Raw genomic sequence first — 13,990 nt, forward strand, 5'->3', positions numbered from 1 at the left:
TTGGTACATAGCCAGAGGAGAATTTGCACAGTTTTAACAAGGGAGTGTGGCGAACAGGACCACTGGCTCTGCTATACATCCTCTATAATCTAGTCATTAATAGTGAAGCATTCAAAATGTAGTGATAACAAGCAGGGTGCTCAAATCATCCCCCCCTCAGCTGTAACAAATGCAAATAACAGCCCGCGCTGTAGGGTTGTTTCTCAACGCTGATCCTGAGAGAGGAGGCAGCGGAGAGGAGGGGAAAGGAACACCCCCCCCATTGATGGAGGAGGCCAGTAGTGCGAGATGAGTCACGTATTGTCCATATAAATCAATGGGTGAGAACACCAGGAAGGAAAAGAAATAATGCACGTGTGTGAGTAGAGAGACATGATTATGCATGTGCCGTAGCTCATGTATAAACCATAACTGAATTTACACATCAAGGCGGCAAATGAATTCCAAATAGATTTTTGATGCCGAGCAACACGAGACCTGATTAAATGATGAGGTTGAAGATACGGACGGAAAGAAAGGAGTGCGGCGCCGCTGACAGAGCTGTACTCTGATCCGCTGACTTTGTATTAAATATTCAGAGTTTGAGCGTGCCATTGCAACGATTTAACACATTAAATGTCACGTCGCTACAACTTTGCTGCGCCTAATTGTACCCCATAAAATCAAGGGCAGAATCAAAGCTGTGAGCAGGCTTCTCATTTTTAGGTTTTATAAGCTGTATTAACATTAATTTTGTGTGTTAGCCGAAGTACAAATAACCTCCTCACTGCTTCTAGTAAACATGCATCCCAAACTCTATCGTGTAATGTATTGTGTTGATGTTCAAAAAGTTTTTGCTGTTTAGTGATGAGTCTATTAGTCCATAAAGTAGCGTCAGTTTCTAGCTCCGCATGCTGTGCACAAAAGTCGAGCACCGACCACAAGCTAATGCTAACAGATAGCAAACAGCAGTCAGAATCACTCAGTTATAGGGGAGACAGGGATCAGTTGGCACTCACATACTATGTTCAAACATCTCAAAGTCATTTTTTTTTTTTTTGGTGAGGTTGACAGTTTTATAGTATTAGTATATAGAGATACTGGAAACGTGTTACTTTTACAGGGTTTCCCACACATCCATTTGTTTGTGTTTTTTTCGGAGCTGAACTATTCATTAGAAGAGCTATTGGAAAATATATACTGTTCATTTATTCATGTGCAACAAATTTTGGGAGCGCAGAGCATACTATGGGCACAGCCAGAGAAGCAGAATGCCAGGCACACTGAAACTGAAACCTCAAGAGACTCAAACTCTACAAACTGCTGCTCGGGAAAAAATAAGTCGTGACGAGTGTCGCCTGCACTGCATTCATGGACCTGCAAAACATGTCCTATTTTAGAGAGGGGGCACACACAACATTACTGACATTAATAGAATGAGAATAAAAATAATTTACTGTTTTAATGTTTTAATCCTCTTACAGCTGACTTTGTGTCTGCTGTCTTCTGCACCAGCTGGAATACAAGAGCCGCTTCAAAAATAAGCAAAAAATATTGTAATTGTATTTGCCTGGATTATGTTTGTTTAAAAATATATCTTACTTTCACAGGTATATACGGATCGTGTCGACGAGTTAGGTCGGGTTGCATTTGTAATTTGTCATACATGCGGGTGCGGTATTGCACGTCAGAAGCAGCAAATCAGACCTGTGCGAGACTCTGCTCAACGTACTGTTAAGCCCTTTGATGAAGCAGTGTGACCCCCAAAATACTAATTGGCTCATTTCCCCCCCTCCCAGACAATTGTGGCTAAAACCTTTTACAATGGCTTGTGTGTATAAGTCACACAGTACAGTTTACAACAGGTACATGCTCTCTATCAAAAAAAAATATTTCATGACTTTGTGTCACTGCCTCACTAGGCAGGAGTTTTTTAAATATATCTACAAATGTAAAATTTGAGCAGCACTGCCCTCCAGCTCCCTCACAAAATATAACTTTCATTTTTTTTCACTGGAAGGCCAATCCATTCCACTTACATCACACTTTCAAGCTCTAAAGACTTTGCTATCATAGCTTTAATAGAACAGTTTCGCTTGAAGATGTACTGATTTAAATGTTCCCTCTAACAATATAAGAGGGATACATTAAGCCACTGGAGGTGGCGGCTGCTGCTGCTGAAGGGTCAAATTACCTTTAGTCATTCTAGATGCACAGAGCACTAGAGAGAGATTTCAATTTTCTTCAAATATTCTCATTACAGAGACGCCTGCCAAAGGGTCTCAGACCTTCATATAATTACATCCTCAAAAGGAAAAATCTCAATTATAACAGAATACCTAATTATTACGCTGCCCATATTCCAAATTGCCCTCGCATGAAAGGAAAACCGGAGCCGTATCATCCGCTAAGCTGTGAGGACAGTTTCCACTTCTCGTAACACCGCTGTTGTTAAGCACCCAAGAGCATTAGAGGGAAGACCTGTCACGGCTCAAGACCTGAAGGGAATGAACAGAGAACAAGATATGACAGAGCACAAACCTGTGTCCTCACTCGCTGCCTTTTTTATGAAGGGACACTGATAACTCTGAGGGCGCTGGTCGGTGCAAAAATACCACCTCAACTGCTATACCTCAGAAGAGGCCTTCTGCTTCAATAACAAAACAAATTATTTTGACCAACTGCTGCGGCTGCCATATCGTTTCCCAGGCCATGTAGCGTAACAAGGCCCATTTCCCAAATAATCAAACTCCAGCCAGTAACCGTCCACCTATCAACAGCTTTGATCTTTTTCCTACATGGCAGCCATTTCCATCATAGCAGCAATGTAATTTCCCAGTGGGTAACGGGCACGGCGGTGCAGACTCCCAGTGTAATGTACTGTGGAGCTACCATTCGGAAGTTGGAAAGCCCTCTTTGTAGAAAGCATTTGCATTCAAATCATTGAGTCTGAAATTGGTTCTACCTGGCTGGGATCAGGACTATCTCCTGTGGGTTCCCACTGCCAGTTAAGTGCAGTTTTTATAACCTTGGAGCCCAAGGAATGCTAATCGCTTTTGATGGCGTATGAAGAACCTAACCATGTTTTTCTTTGGAGTCCTCTTCAGACAGTAGCACCCCCCTCACCTGGGTTAACACCAGATGAGCCCCATGGTACTTACCCATCAAATCCATGAACAGGCTATAATGGCCCACCAAACCTGCCAATCCCTCATAATAATGAAGCTCTGGGTGCCTCGGACCTCTACAGGGACCAGAGAGGATAAAAAAGCGGAAACACCAAGATGGGAGAGCTTATTGTGACAGAGTGCTCAAAGTTTTCATCGTTTCCCTTCGGTTCACATCTATTAAACTCCAGGTTGATTAAGTGGCCCCTCCTGAGGTTTCATCTGCACCCCCAACCCATCTTTTAATTTAACTCACGTTCACTCCACTGTGGAGTCAAATTAGTGTTTACCGAGAGTAACAGCCCTTTGAATTAACATTAATACCTTTGTGCTCTTTTCTTTTGTTTTTGCAATTATTTTCACATACCATTGTCAGTGTAGAGAATTCTTAACAATGCGCATCAAATGTAAATGACAAATCTTCAGTGACAGGATACATTTTTTAAATTTCTACTTAGCTTATTTAAGAGTGTTAAGTAGGTGAGCAGTGAGACATTTGTCTATTATATATAGAGGAGAGTCCCCTTAAATGTAATACGTTGTCAAACCCAAGTTTTCCCTCTGGGAATTAAATCATGGTCAACCATACATTAATTTAATTGTGGGGGCCTTTCACAATAACAACATCTGCCACCACCTATAGATTTTTTTTTTATTAAGACGGACCATTTATTAGTAGCTTTAATGGAATATATATTTCATTTAGTTATTCATTGCACCACACGCTCGGAGAACAGACCGTAGTCTTGGCACAGACGGAGCAGAAGGACATCTGGCGCATTAAAAGTTAAAGTTACGCATTCATTGGCCAGGGTTAAAAGATTGCTTTCACTCCCCTCTGCAGCAGCTGCTCCTCTAATCCATCAATCTGATCAGTTCTAAGCATACAGAAAAAAGTAAAGTTTGCTCATTCTCCCCTGTATATTGTAACGCGCATGTGCTAAGTGCAGCCATGACACTATTATGGCTGCTTTTCGTACAATATCCGCACATTGCCTGTTTACACAGCGACAGAAGGGGATGTGTTTTCATAACACTACACTCTGGAACCTGATTTCAAAAGTTTTCCCTTTCAGGCCCCCAAAAACACCGTTGTCGTGTGAATGAAAGGCCAAATCTGACCACAAAGTAATCGAGGGGAAGTGTTGTATGTGATAATCGAACAGTTTGTTCCTCAAGTATCGACCCTGCAACTTCAAGTCACTGCAGCTGGAGGGAAAAAAAAAACATAAAAAGTCATGAAAAGGTTTCCTTCTGCTATATTCATGGACCCTGAAAAAAATCTCTGAAGTCAGAGAAGGGACACAGAGTTATCACAAAGGGACATACCAAAAAATAATATATATATATGTCAATGTAATAAATGTACTTTTCAACAGGGGCAAGGGCAAACATTTGCTTGAGTGAAATATTGTTGATTTGCCATGAAAAATGTGTTTATACCATTTATTAGCCATGTTCCAACCATAATTCACTCAGTTACAGCTACGACTCATCATTTGTATATACGTATCATTTGTAACATCAGACAGTGTCATCTTTTGCTTTAATTCTTCACAAACTGTTTTCTCTACTGAAAAACCTTTAAGTGGTTTGTGTCAGCAGAAGTATGTAGGTTGTGTGCCTATAAATATTACATTATAGGTTAAAAAACCTCTGAATAAAAGAATGAACGGTGAAAATTGTTACAATTATGGTGACTCTCCCCTACTGTACACTGATAGTCTCACCTAACCTTTGAATCTGTGAAGCAGGCAGAATCTAAATGTATGCTCTCATAAAAATCTTTCATTTCCATTTGGCAGAGGAATAACTTACAGTTTAAGTCTTGCAGACGTATTGAAAAATATCTTTTTCTTTTATCTGTGCTCTGCCTCATGTTTTTTTAACCCCTGTCTTCTCTGAAACGGTCGCCGCTGCCATACCAAACCTTGTTTAGGGTAGACATAGTTAAGGCCTCCACGGAGCGTGAACCCTGGAGCAGTGACTGACAAGCCCGTAATAATCAATTCTCAAGCATGCTGTTCCAAGGCGATACTTCATCTGAGCTTCTCGATGCTGTGCTCCGAATACTTCATGGAAATTTACTGACACTGTGAAATCCAATTAAAAATGCATTTGGACATTGATCACCTGATGCACCCAGATTGATTGCCACTCAGAAAGCAACCTTGTAGTGTTTTTGTTCTGCTGGGGCCCCATTCACCTCTCCATACCATATAAATGTATTGACTGGCTCACCCACTCTTGGATCCATACGAACCATAAAACATCCTTTCAGTGTTTCTCCATCCATTTATGTGACTCACAGCAGATTCCTGTGAGCTATAAATGACCTGCACACTGCTTAGCAGACCACAGAGCTTTAAGTAGCTGCTGCAGATCTACAGCATAATGAAGCCGGGTTATACTGTTAAGTAGGCATGGGTGGTATCACGGTATTACGGTATACCAGCGTATTTGGAAATCCAAATGGTATGATTTTAAAAACTGTCAAAAAAACTGACCCTCATCTTTCTATTAATTTCCTAATAGAGAGATGGTAAAAAGGATTTTTTGCATGATCACGTGCCACCAGAGGTCAGTGTGGTGCAACAGGCAGCTGAGCTGACTGCGAGCGTTGAAGAGAGCAAGAATGTAAGCACCCAGTCTACACCAGCACACGCTATCCCTGCAAAGGCAGAGAGAGAGCAGAAAGAGCACTGGGAAAACGGCTTATTTTCACATCTTTCCTGGTGATTTAAGGGATTATTTTGACCAAACCAGAGTTGCTGATCGTTAAAACAGTGGGAAAAGTAACTAAACAACTAACAAGATTGACCAACACAGTTTTGGCTAATTTTATTTTGTTTCTGTTGAGTTTGGATGAAGCGTGTTTTACGATTTAAAGAGTTAACAAGGCAATTAATCTAGTCTTGGATCGGTAAAAGAGAGAAACCTGAATTCAGAAGGCGTATGGTTATCTTTCACTGTTTAATAAGGAAAATGGGTGTAAAATACAAACTTGTCGACATCTTGTGGGTGAATTGTTTATTGAATAGACTGAAAATGACAAAATAACCTGCTGAACATGGCAAACTCGCCAGTTGGGGAAAATGTATGAAAAAATAGATACCACCCAAGCCTAATGTCAAGTTAACTATCCATTTAAAAGTGCTGCTCATCAAAGTAATCTCCTGAATGTCTGAGTCTGATAAAGAATAACAAGCATTCACAAACAACCTGAATAGTTGGAGGAAGGAATACTTCATCACAGATGGAGAGACATGTTTAATTCAAAAATGTATAAAAGGTCAATTTGCTCTTTTCAATCAGTGGTATTCACACATTCTCATTTAACACAACTGCAACCAGGGGGAAAACTACACGCCATCTAATGCTGTTTGTGTGCTACAATGAATGTGAGAGAATAAATTGAATGGCAGTGAATAAGACGCATTTGTATGCAAAATTGCAGAGACAGCCCGGAGACGGAGCTGCGGGCAGACGGACGTGCATGTAATCAGGTATCAAATCAGCTCATCTCCTGTATGCTCCGTCTGCGCCTTGCCGCGCAGGGCAGAGGGGCAGGTGAACGGTGGGTGCTATTGTCTCTGAGCATCGGTCCACATGAATGACCCAGCCTGAGTCCACATTAGCACGGATCAACTCCCGTGAGTATCATCTCGTCAGAAAACAGCAACTCCAACACGTTCGGCCAAATAACCTAACTTCCATATCCGGTAAAAGCCGCACTCTCTCTCACCCGTCCTGACTTTTGGCCAACTCAATCAATCTCTGCCTTCGCCTTTCTTCCTCTGAACGACTGCTCCACTTTCCACCTTTCCAGCGTGTTCTCCCTCCAATCTCTCCATTACGCCCACCTCTCCCCTGCAGTAATATTCTTCACACTTTGCATCCCTCTCTTTTTCTCCATCTATTTTCTGATTTCTCCTTCTCCATCACCTTCTCCATCACTCACTCTCTCTTCATTTCTCAGCTACAATTCCCTTTACTGCAACTAAATATCTACAAACCTTCCCCTGCATGGTGTCAGGGTTCTCCTCTGCCCCGCAGGGAACCACCTCCAACTCCAGCTCGGCCTGCACACACCCACACAGACCGACCTGCCGGTTAATGAGCCTGTTGAGTAAGACGGCACCTCGACTCAACATTGATCACCGCAGCCTCTGTACCTCGAACTCTCCGGGAGGCTATTTGTCAAGGTGATAATTTATTTTGTAGCACAGATATGGTGTGTCGGGGATTGGGTTGTTTTTTCTTCATGTGGTCTAGGGGCCTGACAGACACCGTTTCAGGTTTAAATCAGGGCTATAATGTGTAGCATGAAACAAGCCCAGCTGTAACTCACCGCGGATCAGCCACAAACGGCGCGAGAAGACTTTCATCTTGCTGAGCAGGCAAGGGAATGGCGATTTAGCAAAGAGATGTGTGGCACATTTTCAAACTCCCCGCTATTCCTTCCCACGCCCGTGCAAATGCTGCTTACTCCGGTGTCCTGCTAAGTTGTAAGCATCGGCAGACACACTGTGACTTATGGAAGGAGTGGGAGAGTGAATGAGAGCTGCGCTGTTGTTTTGATCATGCTGACATGGGGTGCCCAATTATGGAGATGCAGCCTGTCTAACCAGTGAGGCCAAACACCTGACGGGAGGAGGTGGCAGGAGCATGGGACGCTGCTTGTGGGTAGGCGAGGCTACCGCAGTGCACCGCTGCTCCCGCGTGCTCTCAAGATGTTCCACATCTCCCCCCTCTAATTGGCAGATGGCCTCAGATGCGAGATGATTTAATGGCCTGCGTGTGTGTTTTTTCCTGCCTCAGTCAGCCATTAGCAGGGACATCTGTAACGAGTTGGCCAGGCGCACTGCTGAGAGCGGAAGCTGAGAGCAACACTTTCTAATGGGGGGTAGTGCGATCGTGACGGACTAAGGCGGTAATCAAAGCGCTTTGAGTTATTTCTTTGGGTTATGATAATCGAGACATCTTGCTTCAAATTGTCCGAGGTGGAGGAAAAAGCTTTATTAAACCGTCTGATGTTGTTTACCTCAGAACGGCTGCGGAGAACCGAGCAGCACAGTATTACTGGGTATCAACTGTGAGGCAATCCCCTTTTGACTCTCAATACACCAGAGCAAGACATTTATAGCTGCGCGATATCATAAAAAGCCTTTTTCATGGCTTTGGCACAAACAGCTTGGCTTCCAAGTCATCCCATTTCTTGCAGCTGTGCCATAACCATCTGCGCTGAATGCTGCGCTCAAGGGTAAAACATTAAGGCTCCAACCAGAATGCGGCCCTAAAGGCTCTCTGGTTCCTGGCTCTCTGTCGCTGCCTTCATTTTGTTGCGGAAAGATGACGACCGAACACTGGAGATTCCCTCTGTGTGGACTTTTTATCAAGGGGCGACTCCGGGCAGACAAGTGGAGGGAGGGGGTTTGAGGCTAATTTTAAGGACCATACATTCCTTAAAAATGACCATCTGTACTCCTCATAGATATATTATCTTCAAAAATAATGAATTCAGAACAGGATTAGAACTGAATATTTGTATTAAATTTAGGGACTGTTTGTTATTTATGAAAGGTGAGGGGGAGATGCCAAAAGGGGGAGGAATGTCAAACAAGTTTTTAAGCACTGGGGAGGGATTAAGGTTTTTATTTTGGCTTGTTTTGTTCAGAAGGCATGCTTTCCGTACAAAATTTTGGCCATTGTTTTTTTTTTTTTTATTAATTATTATTCATTTTTATTAGCCATAAACTGTAAAAAACTTAAATTATCCCTGGATTTTCACATTTCCAACAGTCCTTGAACACATCAAGTGTTTACAGGTTTGTGAAACAAACCCATAACTTTCCAAAACTTCCAGGGTATGCTTAGTTTCCCAAAACCTTTCCAGGCCTGGAAATTCCCATTTTCAAATTCCATGTCTATCCTTGTGTTTTATGACCCTAGGAACAAAATATTTTTAAAAATATAGCTGATCATGTTCTATCCTTTAGACGCATCAATCCGATAACAACACCCTCTGGCGCCAAAATCTTTCGTTTTGCCACCTCTTATGACTGGAGCTCACATCAGACCCCAAGGCCAGTTCACTCGTGGTTCACTTATCCTCAAATGATCTTTTTATGATACTACAAATACAGAGAATGAAAAATACACATCATACATATTTCATATACAGTTACGATTAAACAAAACACACTACAGGATCGTCTCTATAACAGAGCTGGAGGAAGGAAGAAGCAAGGCCTTCAGCTGGTTTTCTATGTGGACAGAGTGTTGGAGAAGTGGCCGCGAGCCTAAGGCCTTTTTAAAGCTTGATGGCCATCAGTATTCTTGCCATAGCCTCTGAGGATTTGTCTGCTACCTGCAAACTGGGTCAATTTTTGCATTATTTCAGAGATTTGTAGAGGAAAGTAAAGGTTTTGCACACGCAGGCATGTAGACCCACACCTGCACTTTGTCTCCCTCTCTGTCCCCCTATCTGTCTCCCTCCCTCCTCGCCAACCTCACACAAACACAGTATTCTGAATTTTATTAATATGACCACATATTTGTCACTTAAACACATAAATGTCAATTTAAAGCCAGAAAATGTGCTAACACTGTAATGAATGACGGCGCTGAGCAACCTCAACCAAGCTGTGAAAATCATTTTAGACTGAGCTCACAGCGAAACAGACTAATTAAAATTGATAGATAGGACTAATACTGATTATGACACTCAAAAACCTGTGCACTTTAACAGAGCTTAAACGCTAGCATCAGTTAATATACCACTTCTCTATTCATGCCACACTAACGGGATTAGCTGCAGTCATAAATCTAAAATAGTTCTGAATGTGACTCTGCCATTCAAACATTAACATTAATGAGGGAAGTGACAGCGCTGCTGCAGCACCTTCACCGTTCCCATCAGGTTTTATCGCAGTTTTTGACTGGAGGAAAAAAACCCTTGGAATATTTCAATTACCCCCCACATCCACGTGCATTCAAATGACTTTCATACAATTTCTAATTCTAATCATCTACTGTATGTGTGTACTCTCAGCTGAGAGCCCAGGAGGTGAATGAGGGACCAGGAGCAGATGGGGGGGCGGTAATGAGATGCAGAAAAAAGGGAATTGAGGGGGACAGGCCGGCTGGTGAGACACAGCAGAAAAAAAATAAGAGAGGGAAGAAAATAACCAAGTATGAGATACAGAGAGGCGATAGGAGAGACCCGTGTCTGAGGTGCATACAAATGGACAGAGGAGGAACACAGATAGAGGAGGAGGAGGAGGAGGAGGGGGGTTGTGTGAGGAGAGGAGATAAAAGAATGTGAGAAAGATGGATTCACTGTTGGCTAATGAGAAGACAAAGGCAGTGGGATCCACATCGATCTCTGCCCCACAGCAAGCTGGCTTTATAGCTCACAGGTAGAGAGAGATAGGAGAGCCTGGGGAAGCTTACCTGAGGTAAGCAACCTGACTGCTGGAGGAGGAGTCCAAGGATAGGCTCAGATGTGTGTGTTAGTGTGTGTGTGTGTTTAAATACCAACCACTCCTAAATATCATCTCAGAGCTGGGCTGTAGGTGCAGACTACACGTTTTCATATTTGGCAGCCTAAGAAGCGTTCACAGGTTGGTCATTAGAGGGCTTCAACAACTTGGTTTCCCCCAAAAAAGAGCTTAACGGCTTGCAAAGTATTGTGCTGTCTCTGCTATCACTGGCAGTCGCCATATATGGCGGAGAAGCTGCTACTTATACCCCTAAAAACTGAGTATTGTGTTTTTTAGTGCTGTGCCACTGGTCCATGATTGCATTATGTTGCACCTTTAATAATTGTGTGCATTATCTTTATGTGGATATATATGTGTGTGTTAATACATTAATGTGTGCCAAGCTATTCATAGTGAGCATACAAGCAGATTCATGGAAGTTTGAGTGTGTGAATTATGTATTTGTGCTGCATTTTTTGGGGCAGGTAAGGTGACGGACAAAGTGAAAGCAAGGGTGGATGAAAAGATTAAATGAATCATTATTGTGGAGCAGAAGATGGACTAAATGTGAGACAGAATATCAAATATTTATACAGTAAGCACTCTGCATGCAGGGCGGAGAGAGAGGGAGCATCATAGGAACACTTTACCACTGGAGATGCATCACTGTACTCTCATGATTAAATGCCAAAAAAAAGGGAGAAATTATTTATGTTATGAAAAGTATTTATATTAAAACTGGAGAAATATTTGGCTTATTGTTGGAATCTAATGTCTTTACTGTGGTGTTAACGTCTCACTGCTGTAAACAAAAGAAACGCTGCAGAGGGTGCCCAGCTCGCCAGTCTCAACTTATCAGCACAGGTGCGCATCAACAAAGAGGAACACAAGTTAATTTGCTGTTCAACACGGACACTGCTGCTGCAGAGAGCCACTTACTGTAGGTTTGAGCTGTTCCAGTACACCGCATGCCGGTCGCTGGCTCTCGACAGGTGTAAGTTTGTAAGCGCCAGCGTGATGAGGCTGAGAGAAAACGTTGCGAGAGCCATAATCCCTCCGGTGCTCGTCCAGCCCTGGTTCCCCTCTCTCGTCCTGCTGCTCCTTCTGTCCCAGGCGACGGTGTCTGTTCACAACATCCCAGCGGTGGAAAAAAAACGTCTTGTCAAGTTCCCAGTCACCTCAACAACGGGTTGAATCAGGGTGACTTCTTACGTGTTCTTCAACTCGAATCCCATTGCGACGAGACCCATTTGGACACTTGTGCCAAATCTTTCTCGCACCGGTCTGCGCGCTCTGAAGTCACTCCGCGTTTTGTTTGGATTTCATTAGAGAGAAGCAACACAAGTGGTGATAAGGCAATGCGAGCACATTCACAGACTGACAGCTGAGGTCGGTGTTATTGTTCTTTGCGCAGCTTTAGAGCTCCGTGGAAAGGTTTGTGTACCTTGCGCTCCTCTCAGCAGCAGCAGCAGCAGCAGCCACACGCTGCGCACACAACGCTACAAACCCGCCCTCTGATGGCCGAGATGCGCGCACATGTCCATCTCTGCTGCCGCCCCGCCCCCTCCAAACATCCTCCGTATGTGTGCCTTTGTGTGACTGCGTGGAGAAAATGTTATCCTTTCAATTAAGGGACTGTTCTTCATTTATTTACGAGACTGTGGCTGGCGTGGGCCTTTGTTTTGTGTTTGTTAAGTTTGAAAACTGAACATATGAATATAGGATCATTAATGAGGAGCTTTTTATTTTCTAATTATTTATATATGATTGTATTTATTATTATTGTCTTTATTTTTAACTTTTTATTTCTAGTTTACTTTATTTTCTCGGTCACTGCATATGTTGTTTTTCGTGGTACTGCTATTATTTTTGAGTGTATCAAAAGCATTACCAACTAACTTAAATATAGTGAGGATACTTATACATATATATATACTTACTTATACTTATTTATTATTATACTAATCATTATTGATTTATCCTTTTGTTTTTCCTTTCGTTGATTGATTTTTTTTTGTATGTTTCTGTAGTTTTTTCTGTTTTCTTTGTTTTTTGTAGCAATTGTTTTCCTCATATCCTTCCTCATACCTCTTATTCTTTTTTGTTTTCGTTTGTTGATTTTTCTTTTTAATTTAAGTTTTTCTGGTTTTCTTATTTTTTTGTAATAACTTTCATTATATATACAATTTATTTTTTTGTGTTTTCTTGATGTTTTACATTCCTTTTTGGTCTACAATTGAAATTATACATTTGTTTTATTTTTTGAGGTAATGTTTACTTGTGTGGACCCCAGGAAGAGTAGTTGCTAACCTAGTAGTGACTACAGGAGATCCTAATAAAGAAATAATTAAATACTTCAGCTACTTAAGCTACAAATATTTTCCCTTGAGCGTCCCTGAGTGACTTGGGGAAAATACGTGACCCTCCCTCCACTATAAATTACTTGCTAGATTTTAAAAATGATGATGTTTGATGTTTGAAATTATAAATGTTGAAGACAAAATCCTGAAGATGAAAAATGTTTTTCACTTTTCATGCATAGTTAGTACAAGTGGTATATTTTTTGCAAAACAAAAAATTGTAGAATAAAGTGATTCTGATGCTGAAACATAAATCCTTCCCCAGTGCTTAAAAAGTGATTTGACATGCCTTCCCTTTTTTGCACCACCCCCCTCCCCTTTCATAAATAATGAAAAGTCCCTAAAACAGAAGAAAATGTTGTGACTGGACACAATTATCAAGGAATCAATTGTATTTAAAGGCCAGGGTTCAGGTTTAAGATAAAGTAAATTATTAGATTTAAATTAGGAAAAAGGTTTGAGTTTGAAAGTGAAATTAGAAGAAAAGGTTTAGTTAAAAGACATTAACATTTACAAACCGTAAAAGTAGTTTAAATACAGCACAGTAACATTTACAAACGTGTTTTAATCTGCAAATAAAGTACGTTTAGGGTTTACTTTGGGATTAAACTGGGGACACACTAAAAGACTCAAATCCTCACCAGCTGTGAAATGACTCATTATCACACGTTTAATCATTATCATAGTTAATTAGGCTACAAGCGCACTGTTCAAAATTCTGTCAACAACCAGAGAGAAAAAAAAGAAGCTGTTTGATGCACAAATGTTTGACAAATTAGAGGAAAAATCAACTTGACAGTGGTGAAGAGTCGCTGTCCAATACTGGGATCGCATTTCATGATTACAAGAACACGGCCCAATTTGAGATTGTGAAAGATGGCAAGCTATGATTGCTCATCGTGTAATTCAGTAGTTTTCAATCAGTGGTCCTAGGACCCCCAGGATTCCTTGAAAGAGTTTCAGAGGGTCCCCAGAAAATTTGTTTAAAAAATAGTTTATT

General features: G+C 41.6%; 1 protein-coding gene across 1 annotated transcript in view; it reads right to left on the minus strand.

The window, feature by feature from the left end:
- The window catches only part of efna3a (ephrin-A3a), an 86,688-nt gene extending 74,626 nt beyond the window's left edge, over window positions 1-12,062 (minus strand). The window contains exon 1 of the mRNA XM_042507169.1: window positions 11,570-12,062. Within this exon, the coding sequence (XP_042363103.1) occupies window positions 11,570-11,679 (110 nt within the window). The 5' untranslated portion in view covers window positions 11,680-12,062. The remainder of the gene's footprint in view (window positions 1-11,569) is intronic.
- Window positions 12,063-13,990: the final 1,928 nt, after the last annotated feature.

Source organism: Plectropomus leopardus, chromosome 18 (genome assembly GCF_008729295.1).
Source record: "Plectropomus leopardus isolate mb chromosome 18, YSFRI_Pleo_2.0, whole genome shotgun sequence".
NCBI lineage: Eukaryota > Metazoa > Chordata > Actinopteri > Perciformes > Serranidae > Plectropomus > Plectropomus leopardus.